This window comes from Branchiostoma lanceolatum, chromosome 4 (genome assembly GCF_035083965.1).
Source record: "Branchiostoma lanceolatum isolate klBraLanc5 chromosome 4, klBraLanc5.hap2, whole genome shotgun sequence".
Classification (NCBI taxonomy): Eukaryota; Metazoa; Chordata; class Leptocardii; order Amphioxiformes; family Branchiostomatidae; genus Branchiostoma; species Branchiostoma lanceolatum.
Genome location: NC_089725.1, coordinates 26,107,245 through 26,129,207, shown reverse-complemented (window position 1 = coordinate 26,129,207; position 21,963 = coordinate 26,107,245). Strand labels below are relative to the sequence as shown.

Here is a 21,963-nt window from a genome sequence, read left to right as displayed (position 1 = left end):
GTCCTTCCTGACACACTCCAACCAAGATTTCCTAGGTCTTGTAGATTTGAAAAGATATAAATACTCTTATATCATATATGCACCATCTTCCCTCCCATGCAGAATGGGCCTGACATCCCTGCCTGCTGTGTATGTGAAGCCTGTGCCGACATCTGAGGTGGCTGGACCTGGAGGGGATGGTGGGGAGGACGTCACCCTCTACGACTGTCCTGTCTTTATGAACAAGGTGGGTAAACGTATCAGTTTTTCAGTTCATACAGTGTCTGAGCTGCCATACCAACATTGTATAGATTTTTTAATGGTTTTTGTATTGTTTTTTTTTTATATGATTAGGATGAGATAAGAAGATTGCTTAGAAGTGAAAACAAAGCCTATGTAAACCATCATCATCATCTTGTCGTGAGAGTATATGGTCAATTTGCAACACTATTGGGGCATGTGTTTAGTTGTACCCTACTCTTATTCAACTAGATAGCCATTGATGAATTCCATATGTAGGTTTCGGCAGTAATCTAATTATAAGAAGTTATCTGGTGATAAAACACACCTAAAGCTGTCATAACTAAGACGATGATGTGTCCCTCCCACCTGTTGTGCAGGCCCGTCAGGTGTGCAGTCTCACCCTGCCGCTGAAGTGCCCCTCCCCAACGGAAAACTTCATCATGTCAGGAGCTGCTGTCATGCTGGACGCCGGTGAGTCCTCTTCTTTCCAAGGTGTCTTTATTCAGGGTCCTTCTATACTGTCGTCTCATTGAATATGTCTACTACCACAGTTTTGGGGATGCCATATCATTGACAAACATCGGTATAGACAGCAAGGAGACTAAAACAGAGAAGATGTAAGATAACGAAGATGTCATCCCTCTGACATCTTGTTATGTTAACGACAATGGAGAGTTTCTGTGGACATTCAAATAACATAAAAGATTGAATTAGACCAGTTGTTTTCTCTACTAGTTGTGTAGTTCAAGAGCAGCAGAGAATCAAAGGTTGAATCTTTTGTAGACACTCCTGTAACAAATGTGACTTCTGACCCAGTATGTAACTAGTTTAATAAGGTATGTCATCAACGTAAGTATGTATGTGTTAGTTTGTTTATTCAATGGTAACATAGACGTCAGACATAGATCCCCTAAGTATCACATACCTAACCTGCTGTTAATTACAGTAACTGTTACTGTTTTTATGACTAACAACACTTTGATCCTTCCAGGTTGCCAGTTTGATGAACACAAGAAGGGTCGTACGTTTGCCAGCTTGAAGAAAGACCCCATCCCCATGTCGGCCAGGGACATGGTCCCCAGCATCCCTGCTTACTCTGCTCCCACCAGCGCCAGGCACAAGGTGTCCCACGATTCCCACATCATGCCGAAGCCCCGTAAGATGGGCGCAGACCAGCAGATGGGTGCAAACCAGCAGGCGGTCGAGTCAGGCATCGTCATGGGGAGACAGTCCCAGCAGTCCCAGCACTCTCAGCGTTCCTACGTGTCTGCTACATCCAAGCTCTCAGAGAGCGCCAAGCAGCCAATATCAAAGGACGGCATGGAGACTAGCAGCGGCCACCACTCGCCCACCACTGTAGCCACAGCCTCGGAGTCCACCGATCAGAACCAGCTGGCGCAGGACAGCGGAGTGGTGAGGGACGAGGGGGAGGTGCCTCCCAGCACGGCGGACTACTTTTCCTCATCGGACGAGAAGGCAGGACCGGGACAGCAGGGCTTCGACCCGGGATACAGCGCCGACGACAGCCAGTCGGAGTCCAGGAAGGAGAGCGACACAACGGAAGCTGGGCACGGGAGGGCGAGAGGGCTCACCAGTGATGACGACACCCTCGGGTACACCACTGACAGGGGTCTGGACTCCAGGGAGGGCCCTCCGGAATCACAGCCTAGTTACTGATCAGATCAAACTGCAGTCCATACAGTCTATACATTATATGTAACATCAATAAAAAAATTAGAAATTTAGTTTATGTATACTAGATGCCTGACCTAGGCAGGTTGTATCAATCTGGATGACTTTTCCACTTCGTGGTTTTGGGTTTAAGTTCTTTGTGTTGAATATCCAGGCGTATACCATTACTCATGTGTCCTATATTCCATCAAATGTCATCATATAAAGCGTCTATCTTTGGGAGTCCATTATCAGGAGATTATATCAGTCCAGGTTGTACAAGTGACATAGAACTTTCTCTTTAAATGTAAAGAGATCCATGTCTACAACCTGGCACTTTGTATTGGTGAAAAAAGATGTTCAAGACCAGACATGCCTGCCGTGGCTTTGATTGTAAGATAATAACAAAGTTGAGCTTGATTTTCTCAGTCATGCTGCTATATATTTCATACCTTCCAGGGTACAACATGTTGATATTCCATCTTATTCACTACATGTATTTGGATTGTAGATATAGTAAGGTGACACTTATGCTATCTCTATTGTTGCAGTTGTTTACATATTTGTGTGGTGTACATGTACATAATGTTATCAAGGTTTCTTTGGTGCAGCTTTTGGTTAGTTTACAGTAGCAACATTTTGATATCCTAAGTGTATCTATATTTACCAAGTTCCTAGTTGAGATTTCATGCCTTTCAATTTTGCAAAGCTTTTCTGATATTCTGTTTGTCTGTACATATTCCCTATTCTTGATTCTTGTACAAAATACAAGTACATTATGATATATATGTTTGTGTAATACTATGTGTATGTGTTGCTGCTATTTTTTATATGTGGTCTGATATTTTCCATTCCAATTTGGGGTAAAGAAGGAGAGATTTGTTTTGAAATAAACTCCCTATCTGTGACAATTTGCATTTTGAGGTTTTTGCATCCATGTTATGTTTATAATTGATAATTTTAAATGATAGGGGGATTGTATCAAAGGGTATCTTACAAAGGCCTTAAAAGGCCTTTGTAAGATACCCTTTGATACAATCCCCCTATCATCCTAAAGAGTCATAATTTTTTTTTTAAATATGAAGAGCACAATTTTGAATCTAGCCAAGAAGAAAACATCTATTAGTTAAGTAAAGGCTGTCAGCTCCTGCAAAACATTGCTTTGGCGTCCGCTTAATGGCAAAGATTTCTTTTGCAAAAAGCTGTTTATACATAATCGCGTTCAAAATTACATAGTAATTACATTAAACTTGTGAGAAATGAGATGGTGAAATAATGATGATTTCTCTCGTTATAGTGAATAGGGGTATAGCAAACATTCAGGGAAAACTACTGATAGCTCAAAAAGGGTTCTTGTGATCGTGGAATTGCGTCATGTATTTTTGTTTTCTTTCGTCTAATCACAGACAGGTTTCTAATCGTGTGGCCTGCGGCGATCACTGTGGACCGAGACGTTAAACTGGTCGAACAACATTTCCCTGCCAGTGTTCAGCACACATGTACAGGGCGATTTCACCAAACTCTGGTGGAAGTGTGTATGCAGTCAAAGCTTGTAACTTTACGTGTAACAATGTAAGGAATAGAGACCAGTCACGGACTTCCAAGTGTCGAAGTTCATACTGCTCATAAGATCGCTACCGCTACTGCTGACTCGATATGGCAAAGAGACATGGATTAGCGGAAGTAAGGTTTGTGGACATTGCCATTGTGTGTATAGCGGGAATACATATTGTCCAGTGAATTTTCGGATTTGCCGTTTGTGAGTATTTTTTGGGCTCTTTTACACAACAACAACGAGAGTTATTTTACAAGAAGAACTGAAACAGTTGAACATTTCATATATATATACATAACTGGATTCTGTTCGCTAACTCCAGCACAGGGGACTGCCAAGCTGATTTAGGTCAAAATTTTAGACAACCATAATGACCTGTATAAGTCGAATCGTACCCAACATGTTCGCTGCCAGCTGAACACTAAGATTATGACTAGATTTCTGATTATCTTTAGACTCAACGCCAATCATACATGTCATAGCCAGTCATTTGTAATGACCAAAACCGTCCATATGCTTATATAGGCCGGTGTTTACTGGGACACTTATGCCGACATGTAGGAAGTTGTTGAACGGCTTGTTTTGTTACAGAGGTCAGGTAGCCCGTGGTCTAACAATAAGATACTGTAGCTGTGGCTCAAGATGCTGTAGCTGTGGCTCAGATTACATAGATTACATACCAATTACCGTATTGACCTTAAGTGTGACGACTTTTCTTAAGTCTTGTTGCTTCACATAAAGAAGTCAAAAGTCTTTGTGTCACAGAGCAAGAGAGACGAAACTTGACATAGCCATACATGGAACGTAATCCCTTTACATTGGGTCATAATTGAACACTGTTTGTATTCAACTAAAACTGAAAGCGAATTGAAATCACATGCGACATGTCGCCGTGATCAAGAAACTGTTCGACGCATCAAAAGTAAGGAAGGTCTGACCATACTGTCTGTCGATGTAGTCTACAAGAAATGTAGTATCTAAGCACGGTGTGAGTCCTGCTATATCTGCACGTTAGAACACGTGATTGATCATAGTGGATATGTACTGACGACTACTTGCTTGTACCTTACAGAAGTAGTCTTTATTTGGTGTAGTCGGGAGGATGAGACTCGCTGTGAGTCGCCGTCCCCTGGTCTATTGTATATTCCTGCTGGTCGCCGTGTATCTAACGGGCTTGAACTGCATCTACAACCAGACAGGGCTGTTTAGATATGGCAAATCTGACGATTGCTCTCTATTCAAGGAGGGAGATTGTGTTTGTGATTGTGAAGAGCCAAACGCTGGCCATTCAGAACCACCTACAAGGGCCACACAACAAAGCGTTGGTCCTGAAGGCTTAGTTCAGGACTCAGTGGCTGACTCTGAGAAGCAATGGCAACCGTGTCGAACAGAAGAAAAATTTGAGGCGCCAATTCATTGGCGAGGGGACGAGAAACCCGTTCTTGTGTTCGAGCATGATGGAAAGACGAAGAACAAAACGTGGTCGACATCGCTCATGATGGTGACTGAGTCGTATAACCTGGTGGGTGTCAAGCAGCCGTTCTACCGTCCCTGGTCATCGAATAAGGAAAATGTGGACAGATTCAGGTACGCCGCCTTGTTTCTGGCAAGTATGGCACGGTCCTTACACAGTACGCTCGACATTATATAACGTTACGTGTAACGTTACATGTATTTTGGTTATTACGCCAACATGAACGAATACGTCAAACGTAACGACAGCATATGTAGAGCTCAGCGAGATGAAACCTTACTTTTTGTCACAGGAGTATCTTTTAGTCTAATTTTGTTTTGCCTTGTTCTTTTTAAAGGAGACATTTGAAAGACTGTTGTGATGCGCAAAAGGGGATGATTCTAACCAAGGAGAACGGAGTCTTGGAGTACGACTACGAGTTCCCCAAGCTCATCGACAATGAGGTGAAATTGAAGCTCAGCGAGGAGTTCTATGATGAGTTTCCACAGGTCTGTACGAAGCTATGAAGTCAAGGATACATCCTTGAACTTATTATTATTGTTGAACTAATTACCTTCGCCACTAGGGTTATGTTTTGGTAGCATTTCTTTGTATGTGGTTGAACAGCATAACTCAAGCAAACTTTGGATGGGTTGTCATGAAATTATGGTATGTGGTTAGTCTTGTGATCTTGTCCTAGCAAAGAAATTATCATTGTTAGCTTTGGGGGGCTGGCGGCTTTCCTTGGTACTGCAGGGCTAGTCATTCCAATAGTCATTGGCTACGTTGATAGGGTTAGACATCCAGGTAGTGAGATACGCCAAAAATAGTTACTCAAGCAACTGGATAAAATGGCTTTATCCAGTTGCTTGAGTAACTATTTTTGGCGAAGTCATTGGCTCGTTTGGCCAGATCTCTTTGTATATACACGTCTCTCACATCCGAACCGGTAGATAGATGGAAACAAAAATGCCAAATATGTGTCCATGGCTAGAGGTAATGTGTGTGAACGTGTTGCCCTGTAAGCTTCCTTGGTGCTCCGCACTTTGTACTATGATCGGTAGGACGCAATGGTTTCGTCTCGAATGGATACATCGAGTTGAAACAGATAGATACAATGAAGAAACCTTTTTTTTTTCAGAAAACGCCGATACCTGAGAAAAGATACGGTCGCTGCGCCGTGGTGGGTAATGGTGGGATCCTGAAGGGAAGCGAATGTGGGAAGGACATCGACAGCCACGACTTTGTCTTCAGGTGATCCCGAATTTGTTTACAGACTCGCAAAATGCTACTGTTATTTCAACACGCACGTTCTCATCTAGAAATAAAGTTTGCATTAATGGTCATAGGTAGTCGATCCTATGTTATGTTGAATGCTGAAACACACCAAACTGATTGACTTATACGTTGATGAAGGTTAGACATCCAGGTAATAAGATATCCCAGAAATAGTTACTCAAGCAACTGGATTAAATTTTGAAACAGTCAGACGTTTCAGACAGCATCCGTATCCTTCGTCAGTGAATAAGGAAAGATCTGGCAGAACCAGGTTTTAAGCCAGATCTTTCCTTAGTCACTGACGAAAGACAACGGATGCTGTCTGAAACTTCTGGCTGTTTCAAAATCTTATCCATGTGCTTGAGTAACTATTTTTGGTGATTGACTCACAGTATTTACTTGCCTTTCAGAATAAATCTACCTCCGCTGGGTAAGAAGCCGTCCTACGACAGACATGTTGGAGTCAAAGTAAACCTGACCAGCACCACCACCGCCATGATTCGGAAGTGAGTTGAATGTCTCTATGACTGTAAACGTGGAAACATAAAAAAATCACTGGTCCTTTGACTTGATGGTGGTCATTTTTACATAAGACTTTGGAATGAATCCACTCTACTTTATACTATAAAGTTTATTGTATAAAGTAGAGTGGATTCATCCCTCAAGCCAACTGCGGTGTGAAAGATGTCGGCTAGTTTGAAGAATGAATCCACTCTACTTTATATTACATATTAGGACTTTACAGTTGTGACCATGATGATTGTAACTCCTCCGTCGATGTTTTCAAAATGCGATGGTGAATTGTAACATGTTGATATTGATGATCAAGATCTCGTGCACATAGTATTTACTGGGGTTAGTAGACAGTAGATCTACCAAAACAGTTTTATAACGATTGTTGCATATTACGTAATAAAAAGCATTATTGTCATAATTGCTAACCTTATTGCTTTAAGGTACACCGGTCAGAAAGTGTTGCTACTAGTACACGGTAGTAGGCTACAGTGGTCGCATGAAAGACATAGAATGTATTATTTCATTAAACCACCCACCGCTATCTGCAGGTACAGGCCGGTGCTGCAGGATCCACAGATGCTGGACAAATTTCTTAATGAAACATCCGTCTACAGAGGGCTTCTGGTCGTCAAACGGCCGTTCGGTGAGCATTACTTCTTCATACACCAATCACTTTGCTGGTCTTTCGTTTGTTTTTTATTGTTGGACGACCTATTTCAATTCTAAACATAACCTTATACCTTCATTATGGATGTCCCAGGAACTCCCGCTTTTAAGTAGTTTTATGAGAAGGCAAACGCAATTGCAAGATAATGATTCAACACTTTATTTCTCTGTTCGCATTATATTATAATTTCTAGTCAGCCGGTGTTGGTGTTTTTGATAAACAGGTTCATGTGATTCAGTGTCCATGTGATTTAGTTAAAAAAGTTAAAATCCTCCCACACCATAAGGTGTATAGGGCGGTGCCCATCTCCGTTTCATAGCCCTGGGCCACACTGTGGTGCAATTACTGCAGCAGGGGGCTAGTCCACTGGCAATGGACTGTGTTTAACTTCCATACTGTTTCAGAAGTATGTACCGTTTTTATAAAGTCTTTGGTATGACTCAATGCGCCTCTTGTCCAGAGGTGTCCTACCCGGGCCTCGAACCCGGGCCTTCTGGTCCACGTAATTTGAACCAGATGTGGCTAGTATCAGAAGCGCAGACCACTACACCAAAGGGACACCCCCCGTCCATGTGATTTGTTCTCCTTTTTTTGTAGATTACGTGGTTGCCCTTCAAAAGGGATTGGAGAAAAACCTGACGCAGCTGAAAATTGTTTACCAGAACCCGGTTCACTACTTGGATGTCAGCTGGTTCTGGAGTAAACAGGGCCTTCCGGGCGTCATAAGTACAGGTATGACGACATGCTTTCGTGGTTTTCACGGTATTACGGATTTTGTTCCATGCCATGGCCGTTGGTTCAATTTCACCAACAGATTTTGCCATACTCTCGTTGCCTAAGTTTCTCTGTCGTTATATATTCCTTGCCATGTTGTAACATAGTGCGATTTCTGTCAACCGATTAGATCTTATTTGTACAGATGTCTCACATCGTCAACTTGTCTGTTATCTGGCCGAGGTTTTAGATTCGCCCTGTTTTTAACATTGATCAAGTGCAATATATCTTGTTTTTCCCCTTCTCAAGGACTCTATCAGGTGACTAACACCATCATGCTGTGTGATGAGGTGACGCTGTACGGCTTCTGGCCTTTTCCTATCAACGAGAGAGGAGCAAAGGTTTGTCTTGTCTTCTGGTTAAGCAACTTCTGATATTGACGAAAATCGATTTTCAATATTCAATATTTTTCCTTTATTGTTCACTACTGCAAGCTGTAAAATATTTTGAAATCCGCAAATGTCCATTCCTACACGAAAAAAATCCATTATGTATACTACTACATGTGTGTTCATACTAGACTAAGTGCATTTATTTATTCATTCATTCATTCATTCATTCATACAAGGTTGGCTTTCATTATCACAATGCCCCCATATTCATCGGGCCGGCTGCCGGGATGGAGTCCGTGTACGACATGGGAAAGGAGTTCATGATGATCAGAAAACTGCACACGATGGGCGTGGTCAGGGTCGTACTGGACAAGTGCGAGAAATCAGGCGAGGAATGATGTATCACCTGGCCGAACCTGGGGTATCATGGCGTATTGAGGTCACCGGAAACGACCGATGAAGAGCGAGGAGCAAGAGACCTGGCAGAATTTCCCCACGAATTGATTATTTTGCATCACTGGTCTAACGGTGCAGTTATATATTCGTGTCCACTAGGATTCAAAGGCATCACGTTGTCAAGTTGTCTTGCTCAGATTGTTTTATCACGAACATTCGAAACTGGTAGTTACATGTAATTGCAAAACTGTACGTAGCGCGTCTGGCGTATCTACTATCAGGAGGCCATTGAAATTGATTATGTAACACGTGATATTACGTTGTATCTGATTTGTTTTCTTCAGTGTATTTTTTTGCCTAACCGTCTTTAATATGTTTCTTGCATTGTGCAGTGTTCACGTTACTTAATTGACACCACAAAAAGCATAAGAACTTTCCTTAACTACTGTAAACTGAGAATAAAAGAATGCCAGTTCAGAGTTTCTTTTCAATGTATGCTTTATTGCATCAAGTTATAAAGTTGCTTCCCCTTGTATGCATACGTTTTCATACCAAAGTTTTTAATTCCAGATCTAGAGGCCCGATTTTCATAGTTTCATAGTTAACATCCTTCCCACAACTTTCCGTGTATAAGGGCGTTGCCCAAGATATGCCTATCTACGTTTCTATGGTCCCTGGGCCACACAGGCATAACTACATGAAGTTAAACATTGCTACCACCAGTAAGACATACAAGTACAAGCAGCCATCTACTTCTGTCAGTTGTTGCAAAGCTTGTGACTTTTATGAGGTAATACAATTTTTCAGTATTGATGAAGTCAATACAAATGTTCTTCTATTTTCATATTTGATATTTATGCATCTTTCGATTTTACAAACATGATGATCATAAGATCATAGCACGTACACATACACACGTACACGTACACACACACACACGCACACACAAAGAGCGCATAACCTTCTTGGCGAAGGTAATAAAGGTTTACGTAACAAGGCGCCGGCCCACTGTGAACTATTAACTTTGACCTTTCTCACGACGTCACATGCATGATAGCAAACATCCGCGGGGCACTAATTTCGAGCTTGTCGCGGAGTGTACACTCGCGACGCAGAGTTGAAGAAGGCTGGGATGAGTAGGGCTAACCTACAGAGAAACTAACTTGAAACAATCATCATGGTGCCGGACACCCTAAAGCAGACAGGCCTTGCGTTTTTACCAAGTGTTTTCTGGCTAGTCTTTGCAGTCGCCATTGCTGTGGTGGTTTCAGTCGGTACGCTGCTACATGATATTTTATCTCTGTAACGTTATATGTATGTAACGTGTGAGTGTGTGTGTGTGTGTGTGTGTGTGTGTGTGTGTGTGTGTGTGTGTGTGTGTGTGTGTGTGTGTGTGTGTGTGTGTGTGTGTGTGTGTGTGTGAGAGTTTGTGTGAGTTTGTGTCAGTTACATAACGGGGGGCGCCCGAACATCGCACGCTCCCTAACATCGCACGGATTTTTTCTGATCTTATTTTGCATAAGTACGCCGTGTTTGTGTCCAATGACTAAGCTGATAAGGAAGGTAAATAACCCAAGTTCATGCACATAATTGTCATTTACATTCAAAACATATGTGTACATATTCATTTCTTGTTTTGTCGAAAAGTAGTATTTTGACAATAATGATGGTAGCGCTAAGTAGAGGGTAACTGCGTAGCTAGACGGCCCGGCACCTAAATATACGACCTGTGCCAAGCAGATACATAAGTCACACAGCTATCATACACATAAGAAAAATAACTTCATAAAACACTAGAAATTTGGGTCTTTAAGTGTTTGTTGAGAAGAAAACCGACCAAAGAAAAACAACGTAAACATTGCTGTCGTCTGACGACGTTGTTTTCCCGCCATTTTTTGGGGGCCGAGATGGTGGCGGAACGATTCAGCGCACAGTTTTGTTACGCTCTGACATGTGATTGGTACCGTCTATGAAAAGGAAACTGAATACAGAGATGGCGAATATATTTCCCAATAAGTAGACGGAGTATTGTTGAAGTAAGCGGTGTCGTTTTTTCGTAATGATTTCGTAAGTCGGGCCGCATTCAATATGTACGTCGGGCCGCGTAGTAGCCTATTTCCCGTGGAAACATGAGCTGGGATGCGCTAGATATAGCCCTTCTTACATGAATTTTCCGGTCAAAAGAAAGCTAGAATATAGCAGACTTCAAGCCTTATTTACATTTCCCTAACTTCATCACCAACTTCCGAAGAGAGCAAAATTACCAAAGCGTAATAAGTTAGGCACACTATCTGGCGTAGCACTAAATCAGAAGGTACATGTAACGCGGAGCATGAAGGGCCCATGAACAGTGTAAATACATTTCTTGTCCAAGTATGGTCTTTAGATGAATGTGTTCAGAATTCATTCATTAAAACATGACCATTCTCTGGCAACCAGCAATGGAGCGCCGTGAGTTCCAGCGCGTAAAAAAACGTCCGATGGTTGGACACCCCCCGTTATATGTGTGCGCACGTGTTTGTTTGTGCGTGTGTGAGTCAGTATGTATGTATGTATGTATAATTGTATGTATGTATGTATGTGTGTGTGTGTTTGTGACAGAGAGTGCGTGTGGGTCTGTATGTGGTACTGCCCTGCTACAGGGCCCTGCAGCCTGCCATCCCATCGTCTGTCTTTGTGGGAGTGCGCGAGTCTGTGCGTGTGTATAAAAATTCATCGCAATTGAAAGATAATTTCCAGTATCAATATTCTGGTTTTTCTATCACAGTCATCTACTTGACTCACCTGTGGTCCAATAAAGGCCCTGAGGTTGGAGTGTGCAGGTGTGAGACACGTATGGACGGGAAGACTGTTATCGTGACAGGCTCTAACACCGGTACAGGGAAGGAGGCAGCACGGGACCTCGCGCGAAGAGGTGAGTTGTAGGATGATATTCTCTCATGTGTTTTCCCGTCTTCGATAATGTTAGTATATGTATCTTAGTATAAGCGGCGATTCATCGTGATATGGTGCAACTGTTTGAAAATGGACAATTTTTGGCATATTTAACTATTTACTTATTCATCGGTTTAGCTGTTCAGCACACACAGCCAGGGTTGCCCAACTCGCCTGCTGCCCTTACACAGTGCTAGCCCTGCAAGTTTTGGCATACAAGTTGAAGTTAACTCTGACAAAGCTATTGGAAAAATTACACTTCTTTCATGTAGGACGGTCACTCATCTGATCCTTTTTTTGTTTATCCCACAGGAGCTCGCGTGATCCTTGCTTGTCGGAACGCGAGGAAGGCAGAGAAAGCCGCTGAGGACATCCGTAAGTCCAGCGGCAACGGAAATGTAGAGGTGCGAGTTTTGGACCTGGCGTCTCTGTCCTCTGTCCGAGACTTCTGCACCCACATCCTACAGACAGAACCGAGACTGGACGTACTCGTCAACAATGCAGGTAAGAAACCGCGGATGATATAAGTCTAACTGCGCGGTCTCATTCGTCATAGGTCGTCGATTTTGATACCGTAGAATTTTCAAGCAGGTTGTGACAGAACCAAGCACCGAAAGGATTTTCCGAATATTCTAGGACATCCACAAACACGACTAACCCAGGAATACCCTCAGTTTCTAATCATACGACGATCACATGACGTATGTGTATATGACGGGGTCGTGAGGCTATGGGCCGATAAAGTGAGTTTGAAATGTTTTGCCAACCAAACAAGGTAAATAGAAAGCAACATATTTTGAAACCATTTCCGATGCAAACACAGATGTATATATGTTGTTTTTCAGGATTTTCTCCAATATTAAGAATTCGAAGTAAAATCTGCTACTGTCCCAGAATGGAAACCACCGACGGGTTTGAGTTGATGTTCGGAGTGAACCACCTGGGCCACTTCCTCCTCACCAGCCTCCTCCTGGACCTGCTGAAGAAGTCTGCTGCCAGCCGGGTCGTGTCTTCAGGGGGACATACACTTGAACCACGGATAGATTTCAACGACATCAATTTCCAGCACAACTTCTCCCCCACCCGGGCCTACAGGAGGAGTAAACTGGCAAACATGCTGTTTGTCAGGGAACTGGCGAAGAGATTAGAAGGTTGGTAACGTTAGCAAGTAGCTGAAGTCTAGTAATACTGCTATTAAATCGGATGTTGCTTGAAAACTTGCAACCAGGCCGTTACAAAGATGTGGTGAGTTTGTGCTATATTGCCATCTTAAGTCATGAGGTTGGTCGGAGAAACAGAAGTGACCAACAATCCAAGGAGACTGACATGTCAACAAATGCTGCTATAAAATGCGACAAGTATAAGTCAATACGAATGCCGGGCGTTTCGGCACCTTACAGTTCGGCTACTAGCCGATCAGGATGATTCAGCACCAATCCTAGGACGTGCGGACAGTTTCTAGACGTTTTGTAGTTAAGAGGACGCCGAACTCTAAGCCTAACCCCACTTTTAACCCTAATCATAACTCGAGTCGTCCTGGACCTGGTACCGAAACGTCCTGATACCTCTCCTACAGGGACTGGCGTTGCAGCCTTCTCCATGACACCCGGCTACGTGGCGACAACGACATCCCGGCTGACCAACCAGACCCTGTCCGTCGGGATGCTGTTTTGGGGGACTGTTGCGGCGCTGCATAGGTGGATGTACGGGAAGACTCCCCTGCAGGGCGCACAGACGACCATCCACTGCAGCGTGGCAGACGGACTGCAGTCTGGGCAGTACTTCAGGTACGACAGGCAAGGACCAGTGCGGTCATTATAATGTCTTTATTCCCTCTCTACATAGAACAGCCCAAAAATCGATCGGTCAACGAGTCTGCGAGCTCTAAAAGACATTTTTGGCAGTAATACGCCCGGTGTTCCCTCCATCATTGCGCAGCTTTAAGGGATCGGCCGATGTTCATAGGTTACCGATCGCGAGTCCCGCTGGGATATGATAGGGCAGATTTTCAGGCGAAAAATACGCGTGACCCTCCTCCGGACGGACAGGGTGACCTTCTGTTGATCTACGAATACGCCCAAAGCTCGTCGACTGTGTGACGGAGGTATAAGAAAGATATATAGGACCAAGCGTAAAAACATATGTATGCATATCTTTTTTTAAGAGGCCCCTTCAATTAGCCTGGATACCATTGTTGTTCATGAGCTATCTACTGTGTTTGAAGCTTGCTGTCATAGCCTCGAAATTCTAGTTTTATGGAATTAAGTTCAAACCATCTACAACCTGCTCGCATCTTAGTGTGCAGTCAAGTCATAGGTCTCATGCCATTCCTACAGTGACTGTAAGCCGAAGGACCCCGCCCCCCAGGCCATGGATGACGAGGCGGCAAGGAAGCTGTGGGAACTCAGTGAGAAGATGGTGGCACTTAAATAACTCGTTTCTTCACTCTAAATCTATTACTAGTTCTGGAAAATTCATTTTTTCCTATGCGTTTTGACCACTCCATGAACTAATCTCAACCTATATTTTCAACATCACTTAGAGACGAGAAGAAGCCAAACCAATGTATTAGAGTAGTTTTAGAACCCATGTCTTAGATTGCTTAGCCCGACAGGGCATGAATTTACAATAAAGATCATTAGAGCATTTTGTGGGTTGTCCATTATGTCAACAGGGCAAACTGTTCCTCAACGCAATGTAGACAGTTAAAAGCACCCAGAGCATTTTATGAGGCTTGAAACTTGAATAAAAAACTCCAATATTCACCATGTAGCTTACTTTTGTGCCGCTTTTGAGCACTTTTGATAAGAAATCCGCACGCAAATGTGGTAAACAGTAGAATTAAATGTCGAATTCATAAAGATTACAGCAACTAGAATATTTCCAGTTTTCAAGCCTCATAAAATGCTCTGGGTGCCTTTAAACGACGACAGGAAACTTCCTGCAATAAAACCTTTGTATGGTGTGAGTGCGTAATAATGACAGGAGCATGTATAATGTATTGACCGACCTAACATACTTATATGTCAGCAAGAGGTCATCATTAAACGAGAATGCTAGTTTGTGATTCATAGCATGAACTCATAGCATGAGTTATTTCTTAAATCTAGAATGTTCTGTACGTCTTTGTCACTCCACTTATTACTCAAGTTGTGGACTAAAGCTAACAAGACCGGACTCGAGGCCAATGCCACAGTATGGTGGGCTGTACAAAGTCGTGATTGACATATTAAACAAACATCGTTTAATTTTTTACCTTACAAGTACGTCATTAATGTCGCTGCCCTCGTTAGCGGTCATGGACATTGGCTCCTTGTCCCCAAATGACCTGTGCGTCACCGCGAGACCAAACAATTGGCGACAAAAGCAACAGTCTGGTTTTGTCCGACAGTCGGATGTAAAGTGAGCCATGGAGACTACCTTCGTCCCTTCGGAAGCCATGGAGGTGCTTTGGTCCTACTCTACAGTGATCGTGTATGCGCTTGTATTGGGTAAGCAGGCATTTGCACAGAATGATAGTGCTAGCAGTGTACTTAATCGTACGTTATTTGTCGTGATTCTAAGAGCGGCACCAGCATAGGTCATGTTCTATATATTATATATTAGGCACTATATTGCACGGCTTGTAGGGAAGAACCGTTGAGTCTATAGATTGCGAGATAGAAATTATTTCTCCCCACAACGTGAAGAGTACATTCGTGGCTCATTGATACAAAAATGATCCTGATACAAGAGGACGAAAATTGTGTGAGAAGCATTTGGCCATGAAAAAAAATCAGCTCCAGAAATATGAGTATATGACGGCAATACCAGTCTCTTCTTGGTATGGGGGTTTCATGTGACCCTCTTCTGAAAACACCCCCATTCTCAGCGATTTTGGCAGTGTCTTAAACTTGCGATATTCTGTTATCAACAGGACTAGAGAGGCAATGCAAACACACAACATAAGTGGCAAAAGTAATCTATAACATGGACGGTAACTGGGGGGGGGGGAAGTGGGTTGCTCCTTCAGTGAATTATTTGGCATCACTTGAGAAATGCCACAAACACTGCGATGTTATGATGTGAGAGTAAACGTTAAGTTTTATCACTTTTAGATTGGCTTCCTTTTCAAAAAGTCAATCGTCACACCGACGGCGTGGTGTGAGTATATGAACTGCGCCATGTGACAGTCGCAAACATGAAAGGAGAGTTATGAGAGTTCAACCGAACTGATGCAAACACTACGTCGTTCAAAGTTCACCAAGCATAAAGGCCAAGGTGTTGCTGCTGCTACTAAATCTAGAAAGCATGGCTTGTAACCGATGACTTTGCCACCTACCCAAATTGATAACGGAATACTAGTATGAGGTTCATAGCTAAACCTGTGGCTGAAATACAAAATGGTTCACGAATCGAACAGACGTACGAACTGCTTTCTCTTCGGCCCTTTGAGCTCACCCACACACAAAAAAAACACACAGAAAAACTCGCCAAAGACATACAAAAATGAACACAACAGTTTCCAGACCTCATTGGTCATATCACGTAAAAAGTCCAAGTTTTTGTTTGTAGGTGTATGTATCCTGGTGATCCGCCGACATTCGGCAGGGGGCGTCTGTCGCAGCAGGGCACGGCTGGAAGGGAAGACCGTCATAGTGACGGGCGCCAACACGGGGATTGGCAAGGAGACGGCACGGGACATGGCCGAGAGGGGTGAGACGGGGTAGTCTTCAAGCAGATATACGGGTGGCAAGAAAGCCCCCGGTACCGGTAATCTGCTTGTAGCTTTAAGACGGACATGCTCTAAAACGTAAAGTACCAACATTCATGGAAGTCGTTGTGCAATCTTTTGCCCCGTGAAAGCTAATACAAATTGACGATAATCATATGAAAAGTTGCCATAGACCATGAAGCATCATTGGAGTGTGTACTGTCCAACAGTTTTAGGAGTACCTTCTCTTATTTTCCTGTCAGACTATGTACGTTATGAATACAGTATGCCTGGCATGATGCATATCTAGCTAATATCACACTGACATAACTTTATATTTCAAGGCGTCCGTGTCATCCTTGCCTGCCGAGACGTGACCAAAGCCTCGCGCGCCGCAGACGACATCCGCCGTTCTACCGGAAACGGAAACGTGGTCGTGCAGGAGCTGGACCTGGCGTCTCTGGCCTCCATCCGGGCATTCGCCAGACGTATTACCGACTCCGAATCCAGACTGGATATTCTCATCAACAACGCTGGTGTGTTTGACTCACACTGGATCTCTTACTTTGTTTCCGAGCATGACAAGACCAGATTAACCTTTGTTTTCCCGCCATACATTTCCTGCTGACTGTGTATGCAGGGATAGATCGCTGAAAGAAATAATCTAGCCATTAGATATCTTCTCTTATCACACATCCAGCATGCTAGCAATACTAGCAGCTAGTCGAGCTCGTCTCAATCTCAACGGTTTCTGCGTTTTGAGATGAGACGCTACTGCAGTAAGTGTTAGATCAGTGCCTAGAAATGGTCTCATGTGGCCTTGCAAACTCGCTAAAAGATAAGTCATCCATTCCAATGGTCATACAAATAAATTCTGATTCAAAACAACACCTAACGATAGTTGCTCATATGCATTCCGAGAAATTACGAAAGTCTCGATGTGGTTTTCAGGTATTTCCCTCTGTCCACACTGGACGACAAAGGACGGGTTTGAGATGACGTTCGGAGTGAACCACCTGGGCCACTTCCTCCTCACCAACCTCCTCCTGGACCTGCTGAAGAAGTCTGCTCCCAGCCGGGTCGTCTGCGTGTCGTCCAAGAACCACCACGACGGCTCTATCAACTTTGGCGACATCAACTGGGAAGGAGGCTACAACTTCATGAAGGCGTATGGGCAGAGTAAACTGGCGAATGTCATGTTCGCGAGGGAGCTTTCCAAGAGAATGGAAGGTAAGGTGTATTGCAGATACACCGGTGAACATGTCAAAGGTTGATTAATAACTCCGAGACGGAAGCTGCCCTCTGGCATGGGTACTTTTTTTGTTGTGTCTGTGTGTTCGCCCAGAACTCGTTATAGCGCAATTACCTTTGAACGTATTTGTATGAATTCTGGCATTATTGAGGTCCAAAAGAAACATGGCGACTTTGTTGTCTCTTCCATGTATTATTAGGACCAATACATTTATGAAAACAACAAACATGCACGACACAACTTGTTCTTTGATGCACGGATCTCTTATGTACTAACGTTGTCAATAGCGTGAAATACCACTGTATCGATGACATCTATGTAATCTAACCAGGATCAGGAGTGACAGCATACTCCCTGCACCCTGGAGTGATTCTCACGGAGGGCGGACGGCATGTTAAGAAAGTCGTTGGCAACATCATTGTGTTCCTGACGCCGATCATCCTGCTGGGAATGTTGCTGTTTGGCAAGAACGTCCGCCAGGGGGCGCAAACCTCCATCTACTGCGCCGTCACCGAGGGTCTAGAAGTGCACTCCGGAAAGTACTTCAGGTAGAGAAAGTTCTACTATCCAAACAGAGGGTTTGGCTAGTAGTGGACGCAATTTCTTTCGTTTACCCCCCCCCCCCCCCCCCCCCCCCCACGTCTGCCACAAACTGCACCAGTATGGAGCGATCCTTCCAAAATTGGCCTCGGTTCCCCTCTCTGTGTACCATCAAATTATCATTTAGAGGGAGGCAAAGGAAAGAAATGACGACCACAGCTGTTAGTCCCCCGATCGAAACCTCTGCTTGGAGAATTTGAGGTAAGGCGCGGACATATCATCATACGATTGCTAGTTCATGCTATCAACTGTTCGTAAGTGACACATGAGGAGTAACGACGAATAAAATTCTTGCTTGCATAACAACTAAAGCATGTAGTTATCTTTTGCCAAAGCTTTCAATTCCACGGCTTGGTCTGTTCATGTGGCTGTCAGTACAGCAACATGTATGCCTTCACAACTGTAATTTTGGATAGCATGAATCACTTTACGTATGTACTGTCTATTCTCTGCTATAGCAAGGAGAATAGAACATATGCATATCGTGCAAATTCAACCGTGTATGTCTTATTTTGCTGTAACAGCGACTGTGAAGTGACTGAACCGTCTCCTCTGGCCAAGGACGATGACGTGTCTAAACGGCTTTGGGACCTCAGCGCGGAAATGGTTGGACTGGAATAAGTCCTTCTCATGCCGATGGCCACAGTCACAAGTGATGTCGGCATCGTTAAGTTGACAAACTTCGGACACCCCTTTTAAATGGAGTGTTGCGAATAAAAATGGATTCCGCCTAGCTTTAAAGCCGTTGTCATTACTCATTACATATTTAACGTTACTGTTTTTCGATAGATAACCTTATTATCATCACCTTTCTGACCTTACAATTTGACCCCTTATATTTTTATACACAATACAGGCGTTCAGTTTGTGTCGAAAATGAAACTGGTTCCTTGCAAGTAGGAATGTTGACAGGGTTGAGAATCAGATATAGACTTATGCACCCGATGTGTAGAGTGGTTTAGTGAAAGGTCAATGACCCGCCCCGATGTGTATATAGTGCCATACGGCCTGCTCATTTATAATAACACCAAATAAAACCACCGAGTATCCTTGGATGTAGTTTAAAGGGTATTTTGGCAGACTGTAGCACCTGTTTTAAGTCCGTAGATTATTGCTGTCTATGAATTGAAGTATGACTAAAGGTAGATACAATTAACAAAACTACGACTTCATAGGTCCTATTTCGGTTGTATAAACATGCTGCGTCAGTCACTCCACGTGTAATGGTTGTTGCCACGGACAGTTAACGTAACGGCATAGACTTAGGAATCAAAGTGGAAGAAAGACACTATATTTTCGGTTTACAACGCTGAAGTCATTTATAGTATAGACGTCTGCGGTGTCGTTCTTGCCAAGATAGGGAAGGCAGAATGCACGCGCTGCGTCACCCTATTACTAGTAACGACGGCTCTTGATTAAATTCTACCACTTTATGGCCCGGTTCTGTTTTATTTGTTTCCAGACAGAAAACAGGCTGCAGAGTTATGCGTCTACACATATGTTGGGTATTGCTACATTGGCAAACTAAAGGATATTTCAAGTCAACACGTCCTTTATATCCTTAGATGTACTTTAAAAGCTATTTAAGCGTTGCCAAAAAGAGTGTTGGATTCTTAGACATAAAATCCCCCAACATAAATCAGTTGAAATTAGAGACGGCGTACCCGATATACGAGTAATCTATGTGCTGGTACCTCTGATTGGAATGTGAGACAAACACTAAATTATTTAGTCTCGTCACGCAGTGAAACCAGCCAGTTTTACCTTTTGTTGAAGGACACTCGTATTGCTACTTTGGGGCGCTGCGGGGAGACATCTCTTAAAGCAGATCCAGCCATGCTCTGGTGTTTGAAAGTCATCATTGTAACAACATGGATGTTACAAAAACTGACAGGCCACGCACAGGAGCAAGGTAAATTGATTATCTCCCATGTCTTTGTCTTTCTTGTGAAAGTTGTTTTAATGGCTTACTACAGAATTAGCGGAAAATGTAGTGCCTTCAGAGTTCGCATTTAGATGACAGACAACTTTTTCACAATGTCTAGAGGGCTGTGGCGGTTATACATATATCACCGGGCAATCGTCTGGCTTCGTCTATTCTCCCAACTATCCTGAGCAGTACGGCAACAACTTGACCTGTATGTGGACCATAGAGGTCAGCCTTGTGGCAGTTGTGAAGATGACACCATTGTCGTTTGCTTTGGAGGAACACTTTGACTGGCTAGACGTCTGGGAGGGAGAGACAGACGACATGACCTTGTTGGGAACGTATACCGGTAGGCTTGTCTCAGCTTTAGCGTGGCAGTTCATGTTTTGATAAACATAAACTTTATGAACATTACGAAGAAGGATTTAACCAAGTTTCAACAAAAACACAAGGCGTACTCGCAAAATGCCCGACCAGACCTTCCAGAAGTGGGTCGTGAGTCGCGGGTCAAAGGTGGTTGAAAGTTGATATCGGCCCCCATCCTTGTTCAATGAATGTTGACAGAGGAGTTCAGTATGATATTGTTTCACATCGGACAGGCAGTAGTAAGATACAGCTTTTATGAAATGATCAAAAGTGTCTTCAATTTATATTAAGCGTTACGGCTTGAAATTTCCACACACTTTAAAATTTTCACCAGGACGATACATTCCAGAAGAACTCATTGCCACGACAAACATAGTCCACCTAATCCTTCTTACGGACGACTCCTACACTGATGACGGTTTCAAGATCTACTTTGAAGGTAATAAAATGACCATTTACATCATATATATATATAGAATACAATACGGTGTATTTTGTATTGCCCGAGGTACCGCCCCGACCGCGGTTCGGATCACCCGACGGCCGAAGGAATTCATGTCATACCCACCCGAAACACACACACACACACACACACACACACACACACACACACACACACACACACACGCTCACACACACACACACACACACACACACACACACACACACACACACACACACACACACACATTTCAATGCGAAATGCAAAAGTTGACAGTTTTGCGTCCTCGTACAAAAAATTATTGTAACAACATCGATTCCAACGTCCGAATCCGGTATTCGATTTTTCGACGACGCGCGAAGCGAGTTTGAATCGTTCGAATCGAACTAGGGTAGCCCGGGCCGTACCCACTGTGGGCATGGGCGATAGGCCACCGAGTTTTTGTTGAAATGAATCGCTGTTGTTTTGTTTAAACACCAAAGTGTGTACTTGGTCCACTGAAGAAGGAATCCCGATAACCATACTGTTCTCTGATATGATACACGTACACGTAGTACACGCAGTCCTCGCGACGAACAGCATCAGTTGTTACTTCCGTGTTCTGGTCACAGCTCGCGCAAAGGCCGGCGGGAGTATAGTTGGTTCGAACGCATTCGCGAACCAACTGTTCGAAACTGTAGAACCGTCAAGAGCTTACTTCGCTAACTTCATAAAAATAACTTTATATTCTTATTCTTAACACTACCCAAAGCGTTCGGAAATCGCTGTTCGGCTCTCGGCAATCTTCGGGTGACCTTCGGCATCCGTTGGTATGGTACGGTTCATTGGAATAGACGGCGGATCGGGCGTTGTGGTTGTTACAGTTAGTGTACGATTCTCGGGAAT

General features: G+C 43.6%; 4 protein-coding genes across 7 annotated transcripts in view; all 4 read left to right on the top strand.

Annotated features, from left to right (window-relative positions):
- Positions 1-2,804, top strand: part of LOC136433707 (uncharacterized) — a 76,086-nt gene extending 73,282 nt beyond the window's left edge. Inside the window, exons 102-104 of the mRNA XM_066426151.1 lie at positions 103-226; positions 600-693; positions 1,214-2,804. Of these exons, the coding sequence (XP_066282248.1) occupies positions 103-226; positions 600-693; positions 1,214-1,899 (904 nt within the window). The 3' untranslated portion in view covers positions 1,900-2,804. The remainder of the gene's footprint in view (positions 1-102; positions 227-599; positions 694-1,213) is intronic.
- Positions 2,805-3,253: 449 nt separating this feature from the next.
- Positions 3,254-9,343, top strand: LOC136433705 (alpha-N-acetylneuraminide alpha-2,8-sialyltransferase-like). Of its 4 annotated transcripts, none has more exons than XM_066426149.1 (9): positions 3,254-3,576; positions 4,521-5,035; positions 5,260-5,410; positions 6,043-6,155; positions 6,590-6,685; positions 7,244-7,338; positions 7,960-8,094; positions 8,386-8,477; positions 8,705-9,343. In XM_066426149.1, exons 2-9 carry the CDS (start codon positions 4,551-4,553, stop codon positions 8,864-8,866), a joined length of 1,329 nt encoding a protein of 442 aa, XP_066282246.1. In that variant the 5' UTR covers positions 3,254-3,576; positions 4,521-4,550; the 3' UTR covers positions 8,867-9,343. The 4 variants fall into 4 exon arrangements, with proteins under 4 accessions (XP_066282246.1, XP_066282247.1, XP_066282244.1 ...); XM_066426150.1 differs by having other exon boundaries at positions 3,254-3,581; positions 4,692-5,035; XM_066426147.1 differs by having other exon boundaries at positions 3,254-3,581.
- A 542-nt stretch (positions 9,344-9,885) lies between these two features.
- On the top strand, positions 9,886-14,444 carry LOC136433703 (retinol dehydrogenase 14-like). Its single transcript, XM_066426145.1, has 6 exons — positions 9,886-10,138; positions 11,632-11,778; positions 12,111-12,302; positions 12,644-12,949; positions 13,375-13,585; positions 14,135-14,444. The coding sequence occupies exons 1-6, from the start codon at positions 10,042-10,044 to the stop codon at positions 14,229-14,231; spliced, it is 1,050 nt and encodes a 349-aa protein (XP_066282242.1). The 5' UTR covers positions 9,886-10,041; the 3' UTR covers positions 14,232-14,444.
- A 686-nt stretch (positions 14,445-15,130) lies between these two features.
- Positions 15,131-19,084, top strand: LOC136433704 (retinol dehydrogenase 12-like). The gene is made up of 6 exons (XM_066426146.1): positions 15,131-15,289; positions 16,353-16,493; positions 16,836-17,027; positions 17,443-17,721; positions 18,075-18,291; positions 18,868-19,084. Exons 1-6 carry the CDS (start codon positions 15,208-15,210, stop codon positions 18,962-18,964), a joined length of 1,008 nt encoding a protein of 335 aa, XP_066282243.1. The 5' UTR covers positions 15,131-15,207; the 3' UTR covers positions 18,965-19,084.
- Positions 19,085-21,963: the final 2,879 nt, after the last annotated feature.

Bases quoted from the DNA above. Each gene is read 5' to 3' on its own strand.
- LOC136433705 (XM_066426149.1), top strand. From the start codon at position 4,551: ATGAGACTCGCTGTGAGTCGCCGTCCCCTGGTCTATTGTATATTCCTG. The intron at 5,411-6,042 runs GTCTGTACGAAG...TTTTTTTTTCAG, and splicing joins TCTATGATGAGTTTCCACAG to AAAACGCCGATACCTGAGAA. The intron at 8,478-8,704 runs GTTTGTCTTGTC...CATTCATACAAG, and splicing joins TCAACGAGAGAGGAGCAAAG to GTTGGCTTTCATTATCACAA.
- LOC136433703 (XM_066426145.1), top strand. From the start codon at position 10,042: ATGGTGCCGGACACCCTAAAGCAGACAGGCCTTGCGTTTTTACCAAGT. The intron at 10,139-11,631 runs GTACGCTGCTAC...TTTCTATCACAG, and splicing joins TGCTGTGGTGGTTTCAGTCG to TCATCTACTTGACTCACCTG. The intron at 13,586-14,134 runs GTACGACAGGCA...CCATTCCTACAG, and splicing joins CAGTCTGGGCAGTACTTCAG to TGACTGTAAGCCGAAGGACC.
- LOC136433704 (XM_066426146.1), top strand. From the start codon at position 15,208: ATGGAGACTACCTTCGTCCCTTCGGAAGCCATGGAGGTGCTTTGGTCC. The intron at 17,028-17,442 runs GTGTGTTTGACT...TGTGGTTTTCAG, and splicing joins TATTCTCATCAACAACGCTG to GTATTTCCCTCTGTCCACAC. The intron at 18,292-18,867 runs GTAGAGAAAGTT...TTGCTGTAACAG, and splicing joins CACTCCGGAAAGTACTTCAG to CGACTGTGAAGTGACTGAAC.